The sequence below is a fragment of the Rutilus rutilus genome (assembly GCF_951802725.1).
Source record: "Rutilus rutilus genome assembly, chromosome: 11".
NCBI lineage: Eukaryota > Metazoa > Chordata > Actinopteri > Cypriniformes > Leuciscidae > Rutilus > Rutilus rutilus.
The window spans coordinates 27,306,857-27,323,529 of record NC_140216.1 but is presented as its reverse complement, the minus strand read 5'-3'; the positions used below and the strand labels follow the sequence as shown (position 1 = coordinate 27,323,529).

At 37.8% G+C, this 16,673-nt stretch overlaps 2 protein-coding genes across 3 annotated transcripts; one reads left to right on the top strand and one right to left on the bottom strand.

Annotated features, from left to right (window-relative positions):
• Positions 1-3,736: 3,736 nt before the first annotated feature.
• On the bottom strand, positions 3,737-4,924 carry hoxa13a (homeobox A13a). Of its 2 annotated transcripts, none has more exons than XM_084424653.1 (2): positions 4,213-4,924; positions 3,737-4,026 (listed from the first exon to the last, which is right to left on the bottom strand). In XM_084424653.1, exons 1-2 carry the CDS (start codon positions 4,895-4,897, stop codon positions 3,779-3,781), a joined length of 933 nt encoding a protein of 310 aa, XP_084280779.1. In that variant the 5' UTR covers positions 4,898-4,924; the 3' UTR covers positions 3,737-3,778. The 2 variants fall into 2 exon arrangements, with proteins under 2 accessions (XP_084280779.1, XP_084280778.1); XM_084424652.1 differs by having other exon boundaries at positions 3,737-4,020; positions 4,213-4,907.
• An 8,480-nt stretch (positions 4,925-13,404) lies between these two features.
• On the top strand, positions 13,405-15,814 carry evx1 (even-skipped homeobox 1; the record flags this gene model as incomplete). Its single annotated transcript, XM_084424329.1, has 3 exons — positions 13,405-13,771; positions 14,725-14,957; positions 15,278-15,814. 3 exons carry the CDS (start codon positions 13,405-13,407, stop codon positions 15,812-15,814), a joined length of 1,137 nt encoding a protein of 378 aa, XP_084280455.1.
• Positions 15,815-16,673: the final 859 nt, after the last annotated feature.

The following is a 16,673-nucleotide window of genomic DNA, read 5'->3' as shown; positions in this document are numbered from 1 at the left end:
ATATATATATATATATATATATAGCCTATGTATGGGATTTTTTAAATCGTAAATGACTTTTTCAAGTTTAAGAGTTTATATCTTGTGTTGCATAATGTATTGATATTCAGCGATGTTGTTTTTGACTAGAACAAAATCAAATAAATAACGTTTTACCACATGAAGAGCATTTTAAGTTTTTTTTCTGTGTTGTTTAGAATATAGTGTTGGGATAATTTTTGTTTGAATTTGGAGGTTATGATTTCTATTTATATCTCTACCATCTCCTTCACCATTAGAAGTGTTTTAAATACGTTATAGCAATATTATTTGATCGAGTCGTGTTTTAAAAAGGAGCGCGATAAATGCGCATGCATCTAAATATATCTCTGTATCTGACAAAGACTTTGCGTCATGAAATTCTACATCAAACACATTGTCAAGAGAGTACCAATGAACCGTTATGAAATATAAAATAGACATATAGGCCTATTTTTAATAAAATGGATAAACCAGACGTACGCTTGAGATATTGTATGTGGCCTTGGCTTTCATTGTCTAGACGACCACCCTGAGTTTTCACCCCTTCTAATGGCTCACAGAATGAAACCTGATAAATACCCGCGCCATTTTACCAGTCATTCACAAATCTCTAATCTTTCTCACAACACATTCCGACATTCTCTTCTGAAACATTCGGGTGTTTGAGCCAAAGTCTTGGGTATCGCCGAATTATAGCTAAACAACATAGGCAATACTAGTTTCAATTGTTTCTTTGGTCAGTTGTCTATATTTAGATGATCTTCATCTATAATTATCAAAGTTTCTAGTTTCTTTGTTTTCTATCAATACGGACATGTAAAAGGGTTTTATAAAAAAAAAATCCCATTAAAATGATTAAAACAAAAAAAATGTTTTATGATATGTCCGTTTTAGGACAGTAGGCTATGCTACAATACAATCGAATTCGGACTGATCGTTCACTAACGGACAACTATAGCCTACAAAATCCAGAGAGAGAGAGAGAGAGAGAGAGAGAGAGAGAGAGAGAGAGAGAGAGAGAGGAAATCCAGAGATAAAATTACCCCCTCCCAAAAAAAATGAAGGTGCGGTTAAATTTTTGTTCTGTAGATGGCGCCAGAAACCAGATTTACTAGTGAGCAAAGGACCCGCGAATGGTTCAAATGCATTCACTCTTTCAAGACATTACGTCAACACAACACAACAGACCTTACACACACAGACAGGCTGACGCAGAAAACTGAAACTTGACTTTGGAAGGCATAAGCATCTTTTCATCTCCAGTATCAAGTCAGTTGGCCTACCTAATTATGAAAATCTAGCTAATATATAGCTAAAAGATCAATATCGGGTGTGTATAACCTACAATAAAGAACCTAGAAACTGTGAAGCCTATAGTCCTATTTATTTGTTTACATGGCATAATAATAACAATAATAAACTATTTTGGAAATTCATATGAGGGCCGTCGGGACCATACCATGAAGGTTGTAAGATAGGCCTATCGGCTACACACTGCTGCAAAATAAGGAAATTCTGTTTGTCTAAAGTTCTTTGAAATTTACTCATGTAGGCTAAATGTGCCAATCGCGTGTTAAAATAAGGTTTAAATATTTTTATAATTATTCAATATTTTGGCCTAAAGTCTGTTTAGACTAACAGTGTGTGATAACGATTCAGCAGTCAGCCGAATTCAAAGTTTTCTTGATAAAATCTTGATAAAAATGACTTCCTGTTAAATTTTGTTGATCATAATACTTTATTTTTAAACGTAAAAAACACAACAAAGGATGGCTAAAATAAATACGTTTAAAAGGGCATTTTACATACACATGTCTGTTTGTGTGCGTCCTTTTTTTGTGTGCGTAAAAAAAAAGAATTAATTCCCCATGAAACCTGATCTAAAAATTACTCATGACATGATTATAAATAAAGTACTAGGCCTACTACAAAAACTATACTGTACTCCAAAACTAAAATGAAAAGCCAGAGCATAACAACAGAATTCGAGAGGATTCAGCTGCAGTCGTTCTATTATAAAACAAAATGTAAGCTATTCCAAATTCTATAAGCTTTCTAAAAGAAATCTATTTTTGAAAATTCTTTAAAGATGTAGCTATAATTAAAGAAATTTAAACTTAACATCACGTTAAATTAAATTACACTTTATGCCTTGTAGATGTTATAAGAAATCAAGCCTGATGAGCAAATTTACAGTTTTATCTTCATGTTGTCCTAAACTATAGATTCGATGCACATTAAAACGCCAGAGGCTTGATAAACACGATATTCTTAGAATTTGTCCTCTTTGTCCGGCATGTGTAATTGCCACAAATTGACATTTATCTACAAGTCTTAATTTCTCTCAATTAATCAAATAGTCTGCAACTTAAATGTTTCATGTATATAAAATACGTACAATACGTTCTCTTGACCGAGAAGCAACGTGAACAGATTCAAGCGATCTCAAAATAAGATGGTAACACACTTTATTATAATTGTATGATACATTTGTTAAAAACAATATTGTCCCCGAGATCGCTCTTTTGTATAGGCTTATATTTTAATTATTTTGAGTCCATAGCCTATTTGTTTTCTTGTTTTTATTTTAGCCCTATATTATTAACCAATTTGCGTATAGCCTATACGCTCTGTGGAAATTAACCTCCAAGACAGGAAAAAGTAAACTGAGTGAGTAGCTAATACATTAATACATAACAGATCATTATGTGGGATTCAATTTGTACAAATGTTTCCTTTTAGGCTTATTCATTTTAATAATTAGAATGACTAAGGCCGGCTGCTTCACTTACAAATGTACATCAGAAGATGGCGCAATTGCTCTATCATTCGGCTGAAGTACGCACCCACCTAGTTTTACAGAACTCAAGAGCAAATTCGAATGCATCACTTCTTGTTACAGCCTACGGACAGGGGAAAAAATCATAGTATATTCATGCTGAAGACATAGGCTACGTCTTTTACAGTCCATAAAGTTTTGGATACCATCCAACAGGTCAATTACTTGCTTGCATCAACTGCTGCATTTACAAAGATTCTTAGCGTGTTAAATGCAATTCAAGTTCAAGTTTTGTATTTTTGCCATTTAATGGTTCGTTTTTGTCATGTGGTTTGATGTTGCAATACAAGGGTATAAATTAATACGTCGCCATACATATTTTGCTTAAGAATGGTTTATTAGGACGGATTTTGCGCAACACTATACAACGACAAAACACACATAAGGTAGGCTACTCTTTAACACACACAGTAAGTTTATAGTGTATATTATTTTGGCACAAATATGACCACAGATTGTACATGGACCTGATAAACTACAGGCTCCATGCCTCATATTCTCCAGCATGATACGAAATTTCATGAACTTGAGATTTCAAGCAAAGTATAATATCAATTACAATCGACAATAGGGGTGGTGGAAAAAAGTCGTACCACACTGTAAAGAGTTACAGTATCACAATTTAAATATCCAATGTATTTCTCTTCATTAGATATTTTGGTGAGCAGTAAATAATCTCAACAAACAGACTTATCTTTTGGCCCTCTTTGTCCTGAGTTGGGAATATGGCCATACACCGTTTGCAGCGCAGAAATGACGCACCGCGTCACTATCATCCCTGTCCGATCCAAAGTGATCACTTCAAAGCAGTAGTCCAAGGAAAACATGTATTCGTCAAAACGTCTATAATTTCATAGCTTTGAGTGTGTGTGGGCCATCACTGTTTACAATTGTTCGCTTACATTTACAGAGCAAAAGCTAACTGCTGCTTTTTAATTTGTTGACGACTTTTTTCTCCTTTACCCTTCGGTTCTGGAACCAGATAGTGACCTGTCGTTCAGACAGGTTGGTCTGAGCGGATATCCGCCTGCGTTTGTCCTTGGTGATAAACTTGTTGGCGGCATACTCCCGTTCCAGCTCCTTTAGCTGCAGCTTGGTGTATGGAACACGTTTTTTCCTCCCGCGGCGGAAGGAGCTGACGTCTGTCCCTCCATGAGACACTGCCTCTGAAAAGAAAATTGCAATAAGAGTATTGAAATGTGTTTAAGGATGAATGCACAGTCCTGTGTGCTTTGTTATAAATGCAATATGAACACATCGTTTTGATACGCTGGGAAAAAAAGTAATACTGTATAAAACTTTTTCTTCCCTTTTTTTTTTTTTTTTTTGCGCTATTCTGACAATAGCCTTACCTGGTATAGAAGACTTCCACACGTTTCCAGTCTGTGGCTGCTCTTTGGTGCAGTAGACCTGCCCGTTCCAGCCACTGGCTGTGATAGCCCATGGTTGGTAACTCTCCATTGGTAATAAGGACTCATGCCGGGGCTCTGCAGGCCCGCTCACTGCCTGGACTACAGGCACATCTAGATAGCTCGGAACCGGCTGATACGGGCTCGAGGCGTAGCTCGAGTAGAAGGCAAACTCCTTGGCGCGCGAAGTGGTATAATCTTCGCCTGTAGAAGCGGACGTGTCCATGTATTTTTCCCCGTAAGGTGAGGAAGAGACGGGGGATTGGGTGCATGGCTTCACACCTCCACCGCCCCCGTGGTGGTGGGACATTCGGCAAGGATAGTATCCACCGCCACCGAAATATCCGTATGTAATTGAAGCGCTGGCTGAACCCTGGACAGCTGAACATGGGCTGCATTGCTTACCAGGCTCACCCGCTCCAGCGGCAGCCACTTCGCTTGAGGTATAGGCAGCGCTGGGCGCAAGAGAGGCAGGGTGAGCCATCAAATTCCTGCACGGGCTCGGCGAGAAGTTACCTCCCGTGAACCCTTCCATATTCTTGCCGGTGTCGTCCAAGCAGCCACCGTTATCATAGAGAAACATGACCGGGTCAATCCAGCGCGTGCGGAGAAGCAGTGACGTTGTCATAGCCCTTCGGACATTGAGACGTGTGGCTCTTTTTTGAGAAGCCCTGAGACTGAAAAAGAGGAGACAGTCGATTCCGCGAGAGTCAAGCGGCTCTGACGCACCCTGCGCACGTCCAGGATCACGACTCGATTGGCTCAAAACTGGTCATGTGATATGTAAACTAGGACGATAATCACCTCAAGTGCTAACAATTAAACCGAGGAAAAATGCCGTGATGTGAGATTACTATCTGTCAAAGTATTTTACCCGTTTAAATATGTTAAAGAAGTTGAATGGATAGATAAACAGAAAATGGTGATTCCAGATGTGGTCCTTCATGCGATGTCATCTCTGTATCCACTTTCATGGAACTACAACAAAAAGGTTCATAGGTACTGTTTTGTTATTTAAAATAGTCACGAGCGCTGGAGTAAACATTTAACGAATATTGTGTAATTGTATAAGCGCACAAGATTCCAGTCAATTTTTTGCAAAGATCCATTTGTGCACGACCGCCATTTGTGAGCCGCTGGCACTGTTCAGCCCTTGGTGGCCCTGCAATCAATTTGAAGATTAAGATTTCAACAGAACTTTTAAAGATTTTTTTAAAACCTGCTCACTGTTAACTGCTCAATAGAGAGGTTTAAAAAGTAGACCTACATCATTTTCCCAAATTTGTTAGGCTACTCTCTAAATCTTCGAATAATTTGTGCATCTTCAAACAACAGGCTATAGCCTACTCGTTCATCAAATTGTAAGCATTGCACGACTTATGATGCAACACAACTGTGTGCTACAGCAACCCAGGTGTGCCCTTTAACGGTTAACAACGAAATCTACTGGTTATTTTTTACAATACTTAGAAAATTGGTTGCAAGTGATGGCTGTTAAAGAAAAAGGTCCAATTTTTGAACGTGGCATGAAGTCCTGCTGCGACGGCTTCCGTTTTGTTTACAAGATGCGGAGACAGAGAACACCCCCTGTATTCGTCTGTGCGTTTTACGTGCGGAGCTGACGCGTCTGCAGGCCAAGGTCAAGTTGAAAGTTGTCGTCTGACCGCGACACTGTGCCTGTTGGCCTATTCAGACTTTGATGGCTAGTCTCAAAGCTTACAAAGGAGAAGAGTCGAATGGTGAGAAATCTTTGGTGAATGAGATACGTCACAGAAGCCTTTTACTTTTACTGGCCAGTCTGGCCTGCCACTTTGTATCACAAATGTTAGCGAATCTGAGGAGAATGAATATAACTTAGTCTACAATTTAATACGATTTCCTTTCGATTTTGTTTTTGGAAGAAAACGACGAATAGGTAAGAAGGTTGAAAAGCGTCAAACTAAATATTGGGCGGGCGCATATAGAATGTTTTCTGAATGGTTGAATGCAGGAACAAATTAGTATTTGGTTTTGATGTTGCATGAAAATGATTCTTTAGAAATTTTAGTTAATTTAGTTACAGGTAATTTGCAGTCCAGAGCGCGCGAAATTTCTTGAATGTCGACATATTTAAATTATGCTGATTCATAAAACAACACATCATGTTTTTTTAATTACCTCCTGATGTGTAAACTAAGCTACTTTTTGTTTTCTTAGTAGCTCGAAAACTACACAATAGCATTATCCGCGACATTTTCTATGTTTTTATTTCGCAGACAAAATAAGAATATGCGTAAGTAGCCTAACTATTAAGAATATAGGCCTACGTATAAGTAGGCCTCATTATTATGGTGAGCGCATATATAGCCTATATAAACATATTTTATTATTATATTACATATTTATAATTACATATTTTATATGTTATTTATTTATTTTCCTGATTATTCCACATGCTCAACTAGAATGTATTAATATGACAATGCAAAGATTTAAAAGTAAACGCATCTTTTGTCTTTATCGGACGACTTTTGTACCTCAACAACACTACAAAAGCCTGCAGAATACTCATTCAGACTTTTTGTCCGGAGAAACACACAGCACGGGCAACATTATAATTATTATTATTATTATTATTAGTAGTAGTAGTAGTAGTAGTAAGACTATAGTAATAGCTAGTAGCCTAGTAGTATTTAAAACGAATATTTTACTATGATTTCAGGCTAGTGAACGTGATGTGATGTGAACGCTAGTGATATTTAAAAAAATATATATTTTTTTAGAAAATTAGGTTAAATAATACTGTGGGGTGGAAGGGAAGCGCTGTGCGTATAGCGCGTGTTGTGATCTGTGGGCAGCAAGACTGTGTTAAATAACAGTAATGCAGGACACGTTTGTGATTCTAAGCATACTGCAAGAAGAGTAGCCTATTAGGTATCTTTTATATCACACAATGGATTCTACTCCCAACACATTAGGGGATATTTCTTTTTTAGGCAACAAAATAGATAACAACATCGAAAGGCTTATTTTCACTGCAAAACCAAAATAATATTTTAATAAAATATTTGTTTAACGTGCATTCAACTTGCTGGCCTCGACGTCTACCGCAATGAATATTATATGAAAACAATAGGATGAATGTTTGTATAATGATTATTATGAAATAACAGAGGTAGCCACAAGCAACATATTTAACCATAAAAATATGGAAATAAGACATGCGGTTATCATCAATTACTGGGAACATTTTAATAAAGCCAAATTTTAATATTTAGCTGCATGAAGTCGAACGCGTTGGACATTGCTCAATCATCAAACATTATCGGTAGTTAACATTTATTTTTGTGTATTAGGCTAACTTTTCAGTAAAGATGAACACACAAACATAATGTTAAATAATGGTTCATTGCATAAGGCAAAAACATTTATTTTCTCGATTAGAAAATCTAAAGATGCTGCCTTTACTTTTACAAGTTGTATCTCAGTTGCTTTATTGCCCATGAATGAACAAATAGCGTTTTTAACGAATGCCTTAAACGAAATAATCGATTATGCACAACATAAATTCCACAGTAAATGCTATATTTTTTCTGACTTATGAATGAATTGAACACTACAAATTCGCAAATACATGTTTTGTTTATTGATATTGTTTCATATTTAAAATTTGCATTAAATATGCATTTGTATGACACCTTGACGCGTAGAACAATAAAAACGACATTTAACAGTTTAACACTCGTTCGTCGAGTTAACCGTTGTCGTTGTCAGGCCCAAATTCAAGGAAGGCCTTGAAAATAAACCTTGTTGATATCAAATTGCGTAATATAATCAACACATATATCACATTGTTTATATTGCATATATATCACTTGTTTATCACATTTTGTGATAGGCTATAAACGATCTATTATTAGGCTATTCCTACTCCCCTCGCTCTCATTTTTAACGCAGCATTTAATTTCCTTCAAAGTTTTCAAATTAGAGACGACAATTCGGTCAAATTCGATTAGTCTTGTATGTTTTTATCTTATTTACAAAAGTCATTTATAGGCCTAAACAAAATTAGCGTGTGAGTTAAAGACAAATTCAAAGCATGTATCACAAAGTTCATAACAAAAAGCGATACAAAAATCAGAGACAGTCGATGAACGTCTTAAAATGAATTTATGTATAGGCCAGTGAGATTTCGGATACGCTTTAAATTTGGACATCCTCCCAAAGTAAATGATATTATGATAAATGGAAACCAATGTGCACGTGTTTTGACATCCGTCTCTTCTGGTAAGCGTCCTTTAGTTGGCCACTGGATCACTGCAGATGTAGAGATTTTTTTCTTTTTCTTTATTTAGAATATGTACTTTTTGTCCAATAGGTCTGCTTAAAAAGTATTAAATTACTACATATTTGAAAGTGGGAAAGTGAAGTTGTAGTGGAGACTATTCTGTGCGCGTCATGGTCAAGTTCAAGTTGGGCACTGTTGTTAAACTTCTAGCGGAAGTTTGGGAAGCACTATGGGCGGACCTGGTTCAGTCAACGCGCGACAAGGCCTAAAATTCCCCTCTGATCTGCGTTCACACCAGAATTACAGAAACCGCAACATCTTATGAGTACATTTTGTTATTTAATCCCATAATTAACATTATGGGATTGACAAGGAAAGAGACTTGTCAAGAAGAAACCACGATAAACTAGAGAGCAAGTTGAGTTCAGTGTTCCCATTCTACTAATAGATCACTTGAACTGTCAATCAACCAAAGAAAGGAAACACTGTTGCATGGGGGCCAGGGAGTGATGACATAAAAAAAGAGAAATATATTGTCGTCTAATCAATAAAATAGCCTACCACTAAGAGTTTAAATATTAGGTTACTGATTTATTACTTACTAGTTTAAAAAACTTACTTAACCAAAAAAAAAATGGAATTGGGAATATAGCCTACTACAAAAGTATAATGGTAAATTTAAACTTGCTATAGATACGATTTCTATAGAGGAAACTTTGTGTTAAAATTTAAATCGTTCAAAGGGAAGAATAGGAATAAAGAAAGATTCTTAATTTAAGAATGTGAGAATCATTATTATTATTATTAGATAACTAGGGAGAATTAGTTGCGATAAAATTCCAAAATATTGACCAGCAGCCTAAAGTGTGTGAGGAATTTGCAACCTCTATATAACTGACAATAATTTGCGAATTTGTCCATTGAATTTAAAGACTTGGTTGAGCAAAAAAAAAAGTACAAGACGCAGCCTGTGCTTTCCAGGAGAGAATTACAAATATATGATTGTTTAAAGTTCAAGGACGCCTGCAAGGACTGCCCACAAAAGAGGTTTATTGGAATGTACACAAAATGAGACATGAGCAATGTAAATCAGGGTCCATGTTGCGTGAGCCATAGTCAGGCCAAACATATTCATTTATTCAAATAAAATTGTTCTGTTTACATCATTTTAAGCAATTTAGGTTAGACTTTTATTCTCTACCTTATGACCTTGAAGATCGGATGGCACCTCTTGTTAAGAGATTTGATAGGCTATACTTATTGTCCCAAAGTATTTGTACAGCCAAAAGATAACTTGTTGCATTGATACTTAAATATTTTTTTGCAAGCTAAACAAAGGTCCATGTTTGAGGTAAAAACATGACAACAAAAGAAGAGATACACAAGTCTACAGATTATTAAGGAATTAAAAAAGGCCAATCACATTCTGAAACCATCTAAAATTCATTATAAATCTCTGCAATACCAAGAGAGAGAATGCAATGCCAACTTAAGTCCTGGTGTTTCACTAACCACACTAACACTAGACACAACCATGAAATGGACACTGCAATCAAATTAGACAGAGCCCAATTGGTTACACTTTATTTTAAGGTGACTTAGTTACACTGTACTCAAATAAGTAATATTAATTAACTACATATATATTTACTTTGGAGTTACAATAAGGGTTAGGGTTAGGGTTTGGTTTAGGGTTAGTTACTTGTAATTATGCATAAGTTACTGTTATTACTATAGTAAGTACATGTAGTAACATGTAACTAATAAGTCACCTTAAAATAAAGTGTTACCGCCCACTTCTCTGCCAAAATTCACAAATGACAGAATCATCCAGTAAATGTTTAAACAGATACACTGCACATTTGACATGATCTTACAGTGAGAAACTCTCAAGGGAAACACAAGCACTGCTGTGAGATTGTCTGTCTGCCACAATATGGGACAGTAAGTGATCTGAATCTGTTTCCATTACTAAACAATTACAATGCAGTTCGTCTTTTCGATATTTCGGCAATTCATATTTCTTCTTTAAATTACTCCGTTTTTTTATTTTTATTTTTTAAAGTTCACATAGGCATTTAGCCGAATTGAAACCAGTACCCTAGGGTTGCTAGTGCTATCTAACAATACTTTTTCATTTGCATTATCATTATTATTACGTTACATTTGTTGTTTTTGTACATTTCATTGTAAGCATCTATACATATTTCCTTGTCAATACAGAACACTTGAGAGAGAGAGAGAGAGAGAGAGAGAGAGAGAGAGAGAGTTGCAGTGCTCTTATCTTTCCTAACAGGCGAGGGCGCACGAGGACAGCTTTGATGATTCAGAGATCTGTCACCGCGGCCACACAAACAGAGCGTCTGACGTCACTGCACAACATGCGCGTCCCATCCACTCAAGGCGCACCCGAAGCGCTCGTGAAACATCCCCGGATTTCCCATGCGCTAAACTACAGGAGAAGACGTGAAAGAAGGCTGATGAGAAATGAGAAGACTGAATCGTTGAGCTGCATACTAGATAATAATCACTGAGACAATAACCACTGTTGTCAACAAAGCCTTTGAAACGCAAACTTCATAAAATACTCTACTAACCACCCCTTAACCTGATATGGTCACTTATAGGTTTACTCTATTGGCATTTTTAACGATCTCGTGAATTATTTTAATTAACTTAATTAAAATGAAATGATGTTTTTTAATAAAAATCATTTGGCCAATTTTGGAAAATGTTGTAGGCTACATGTTTTCTTTAAGAGAGATGGGTGGTTTGTGTGCAATTAAGATACAGAAGTCGAGCTAATTACATCCCAGTGGGTTATGATTCTATTGCTGCCTATGTGATGTATCAACAGTGTTACAAGGTTATAAGGAAAAGCCACACAGTTGTAGCAGGTTATATTACGCCACCAAAACGATGAAAGCCATTTGGTTTGAGAAGCAATATTAAGTTTTAAACTGCTGAGGACATATTCTGTAAAGCTATTGAACTTCATCACAGCTCGGATTTCGGGCAGTAAAAAATCGCAACATCAAAGCCTCCTCCCTGAAAGCAAGCATTGCGCTAGGTTATCTTTGCAGTCTATATAATATACCCGACAGACTCGTCTCCTGGAGCCCGAAACTCATAAGCCTCGCTATCATTAAAGTGTTGGTTTTGTCAACGACCAAGAGACAGAACAGGATTCTGAACTTTGTCCATTTCAGTCTGCTCATGCTTTCAACTACAGGCTATATGTGAGACATGCAGATAAAAATAAATCAAAACAAGTCAAAAATAGACAATGGAATCTAAGATTTGTAAAGAAAACGCTTTGAAGAACATCATAAACAACATAAAATGTAATAATACAGGGGAAAATAACTAATTTGCATATTGCAGGATTTGAAGACCAATCATTTATATAGGTCTATTTCTTCTTTGTTTATTACCTGTATTGTGGTTCATTTGATATTAGAATACGTGCAATTATAACACTATTGGAAAAAATTGGTAGGCTAACACTTTATTTTAAGGTGACGTATTACACGTTATTACATGTTAGTTACTATAGTAATAACAGTAAATTATGCGTAATTACAAGTAACTAACCCTATAACTCTATAGTAGGCTACATGTTAATTAATATTAGGCTACTCAGTACTTATTTGAGTAATTTCAATGTAAATACGTCACCTTAAAAAAAACGTGTAACCAAAAAAAAAAAAAAAAAAAAAAAAACGTGTTAATAATTGTGAATATAGAGTCTAATCATCTGAAACCTAGAGTTCAAATTGAAAGATTCCAGAAATAAAACTGGAAAGCTGCTTCCCGCCAGTAGGCGGTGAGGGTATATGCATTGTTGGCGCGGCTCAAACAAATCTAATTAAATGTCAAATAGCCTGTTATTCTTACTCCTGGTCACGGGGGCCTGACCTTTTTGCACTTTACTTGACACCACTTTGGAAGATCGAGTTAGGGCGGGAGGAAAAGCGAAGGGAAGAGAGCGTGACTGAGATGGTGCGTTGAAGAAAGGATGGAACTTGTACACTTCAAATTACGCCACTGGCAGAGAGACAGCCCTCCTCATCTTTGGAATATTCCCATTCAGTCTGACGTCCTCCAACGCGCACTGACTGTGTTGATCGGCGAAGAACATGTGCTAATATATTCCGAAAGGCTGCCATTATGACTCCTTCCTATCCAAGTGGGCTTAAGACAGGGAGATAATAGATAGGGTTTTACCATATCTACGTTCTATCACATTATTCCAACCTTGGCTGTCCTCGTTAATGGACATTAGTTTTTTTTAATCCATCAAAAATCCCTCAACCACACTTTCTTCTCTTATGTGAAAAGATTATCTGAGGTCAGTAAAACAAAAATTCCATTGATATTCTGGTTATTATATTGGGTCCACTATTATCATTTTAATTAGCCTAACACAATAATAACAAACGCATTCGATTCAATTACGACATTTCTAAGGGAGAAATATAAACAATGCTGAGTCAAACACTTTATTATTATGACACAATCATAAATCTTGTAATTTAAACGTGTTAAAAAAGGTAAAGCTGGTGCATCTTTCATGCTTCTAGTATTCGGTGATGTAGCCTTGAATTCACCTCTGTCTCTGCTAGACTACTCTCCCACTCTGTTTATTCACTCTAAATCGACGCGTGGCGTCACTGAGCCTTCTATTATGACGACTGCCCTATTAACAATGACAGCGCGTGAGGAGAGAGAGGGCAATGGTGATCCCTCCCAGAGTTCGTGCAGCACTCTCGAGCGCTCGCATCGCACAGCTCCTCGTCTGCGTTTGCTGCTCCAAACTGTTTTACCAATCTCCGAGAGATCTGGCCGTCTGCTCTCGTCTAACGGTTATGGACAGCGCTAAGGACATGCTGATGCGCGCCGAGGGTGGTCAGATTGGCACACTGTCTGCCAAAACTGGCTCTAATTTGACGGAAGCTACCGGAGACCCCATGCGCAAGTTACCGGACAAACAGATTAACCAGAACAGACTAAGCCCAGTGCCTTATTCGCAAAACCTAGTGGATGACGCGACAAAGGGACACCGTAGCGCAAAGTACGGAGATGTGACACTTGCTAGCAAGCCCTCCGCGCCGGACAGAGACCTGTCAGACATTCCCAACAAAGAGGCCAGCAGCTCGGATGCGGAATCAGACCTCTATGAGGAAATAGATGTCAGCTGTACCCCAGAGAGCATGGATTACCCGAGTGGACAAGGTAAAAAACAACAACAACAACAACAAAATGTTTTATAACGACTCATAGTATTCTTGTTTTATTTGCATTTATTTATTCACATTTTCTTCTCATGTTTTTAAATTCTCGCTGAGAGAGAATACACGCGAGCATATTATCACGTTTAATCGATCTGCCGTGTAGCTCACTGCTTGTGAGCGCGTTAGATTGTCAGCTCATGTAACGTTATTGCAAGCTTTTTGAATTAACGAGTCAATTATAAGGCCACTGTGTATCTGGGGTGTTGTCTGGGCTTTAACATGTTGTTAAGTCATCTTTCACCAATCTCTAACAACTCATTAACTTTTTTCTTTTTCTTTTTTTTTTGTTTAAGAATGTTCTTTGTAAATACGGTTGCATTTAACTATTCAGTGTATCATAATGTGTTCTTTAAAATTCTTACGGCGTCTCTCAATTAATTTCATTCTATTAAACATTATTGAAAGAAATAGTGCAAATATTAATGAATGATCTTGCTGTTTTTAAGTAGGATATGCATATAATCAACACATGAATGATTCAAATATTAATATTAATTCAAATTAAATGCAATATCAAAGCAGACCATTTGTTTAGTCTATATTTCGAAAATAAATCATAATATGTTTAGAGATTAAGAGTGCATGTTTTATTAGATTTTTATAAAGAAAAGCTAATAAAAACATGCAGTCTTAATCTCTGAAGCTGTTATGCTTTTTTGTTGTTGTTGTTGTTGTTGTTGTAGTTGTTGTTTGCGCTATCGTTTGTCCGAAATGATTCCGTAATATTAAGATATGGAACTGAATTCAGACTCATCTTATATTTTTTTCTGTTATCATGCAACCAAAAATCGTTAGCAAGAGATGTAGTATGAACTCTTTTAATTAATACATCCAATGCAAGGTTTCTGCTTACCGATTTATGTCCTAAAATTCCTAATGTTTATTTTCTGTAAGGACTGGCGATGGGCTCGCCGAACCACGGTAAAGAAGTCGGTGTGGACAACAAGATGGGCTCAGGCCCCGGTTCTCTCAACTATGCTTCTGACCAGATGCGAAGGTATCGAACAGCTTTCACGAGGGATCAGATATCACGACTGGAGAAAGAGTTTTACCGGGAAAATTACGTGTCCAGGCCACGTAGGTGCGAGTTGGCGGCTGCCCTAAATTTACCGGAAACAACAATAAAGGTATTGCATTGCGCCACCGATTCTGTATTGAAAAAGGTGAACTGATTGATAAGGCTACCAACGAGCAATGAGTATAAAAACTCTGCCAAGATTGCGCCAATCAATGCGGGCAATTCATCAAACAATGAGAATGGTTTAAAATTACGATAAGAAATACAACGATCACAATTCTATGTGAAATATGCATCATACCTGTTTTTTGCTTAATTATGGGATCATTCCTCTTGGTTTATTTCTTATCCAAATTGGCTTTGCTTGCATGCACCTAGGCCTCAGTCATTACTATTATTTTACGCCTTCTTTGTTGCTTTTGGTTACAGGTTTGGTTTCAGAACCGTCGCATGAAGGACAAGAGACAGCGGCTGGCTATGACATGGCCGCATCCTGCCGACCCCGCCTTTTACACCTATATGATGAGCCATGCTGCAGCCACGGGCAGCCTGCCCTATCCATTCCAATCTCACCTTCCTCTACCTTACTACTCTCCACTCAGCGGTGTGACTGCAGGTTCAGCCTCTGCTACTGGGAGTCCATTCTCCAATCCTCTGCGCTCGCTGGACAGCTTTCGGGTGCTTTCGCATCCATACCCGCGTCCTGAGCTACTGTGCGCCTTCAGACACCCATCACTGTACCCCAGCCCGGGTCACGGGCTTGGTCCTGGGGGAAGCCCATGCTCTTGCCTTGCCTGTCACGCTGCCAGTCAATCAAACGGGCTCCCACATAGGTCCAATAACGCAGACTTCTCGTGTTCGCCCACGACCAGGACTGAGGCCTTCCTCACGTTCTCGCCAGCAGTCATCAGCAAATCAACTTCAGTGTCTTTGGACCAGAGGGAGGAAGTGCCACTTACCAGATAAGACGACAGAAAGAGGCCATGGATTCTTCGGGTATCCGGATCAGCTTTGGGCACTTTGGCAGTATTTAACAAGTCAACGCATGAACTACTCAAAGCAGCTTGCACAACACAAAAGCAATCTGCTTTAGTTAAGGTTTCGAAACTGTGGATGTTTTCCAGTTAAGAAGCTATATGTTGTGCAGAGTCTTATTTTAACACTGTCAGGTCACGGACTTTTAAATAATCTTTGGAGAAATTAGATACTGATAACAGAGATATCATATTAACTCAAATACATTTTAAGTAGGCTACACCCTATACAAAAATGTGACAAAGGAGACAAGGAAATGTATTTGTAAAAAAATGACTGAAGGATATAGCGCAAGAATCTATGATAATTTATACTCTTTCATAACCAAATTGACCCACATGCAGTTTTTCACATTAAAACGATGTTTTTCATCGAGCTTTTTAACAAGGGGATTTGTTAACCGAGCACGGTTGGCTCATTATTCCTCCTCCACGAACACCCGGTCCCGGTAGCACACCGAAATGTGCAGATGCGAGGGAAATTAAGGAGTGATGTATTCGGAAGGGAGAAATTTTGAATGTTGAATTAATGATAATGCTGCACGCTCAGAGACTTGTCTGCCAAACCGGTAACAAGGCGCCAGGGGAGCGGATTAAGAAGCTCCATGCGAGGCTTGCTGGCTTGACGGGAGAACATGCGCTAGAGATCCATTGGACAATCAGATGCGGCAAATTGGGGCGAGCCAGAGATGTCTGTCTTCCCCGCATACCGTCAGCTGAATACCATCCCGTACCGTCTCTTCCCGGCCTTGCTGTCGGCTTCAACTTCACTCTGAGACACACAATACAAT

Bases quoted from the DNA above. Each gene is read 5' to 3' on its own strand.
- hoxa13a (XM_084424653.1), bottom strand. From the start codon at position 4,897: ATGACAACGTCACTGCTTCTCCGCACGCGCTGGATTGACCCGGTCATG. The intron at 4,027-4,212 runs GTAAGGCTATTG...TTTTCTTTTCAG, and splicing joins GTGGAAGTCTTCTATACCAG to AGGCAGTGTCTCATGGAGGG.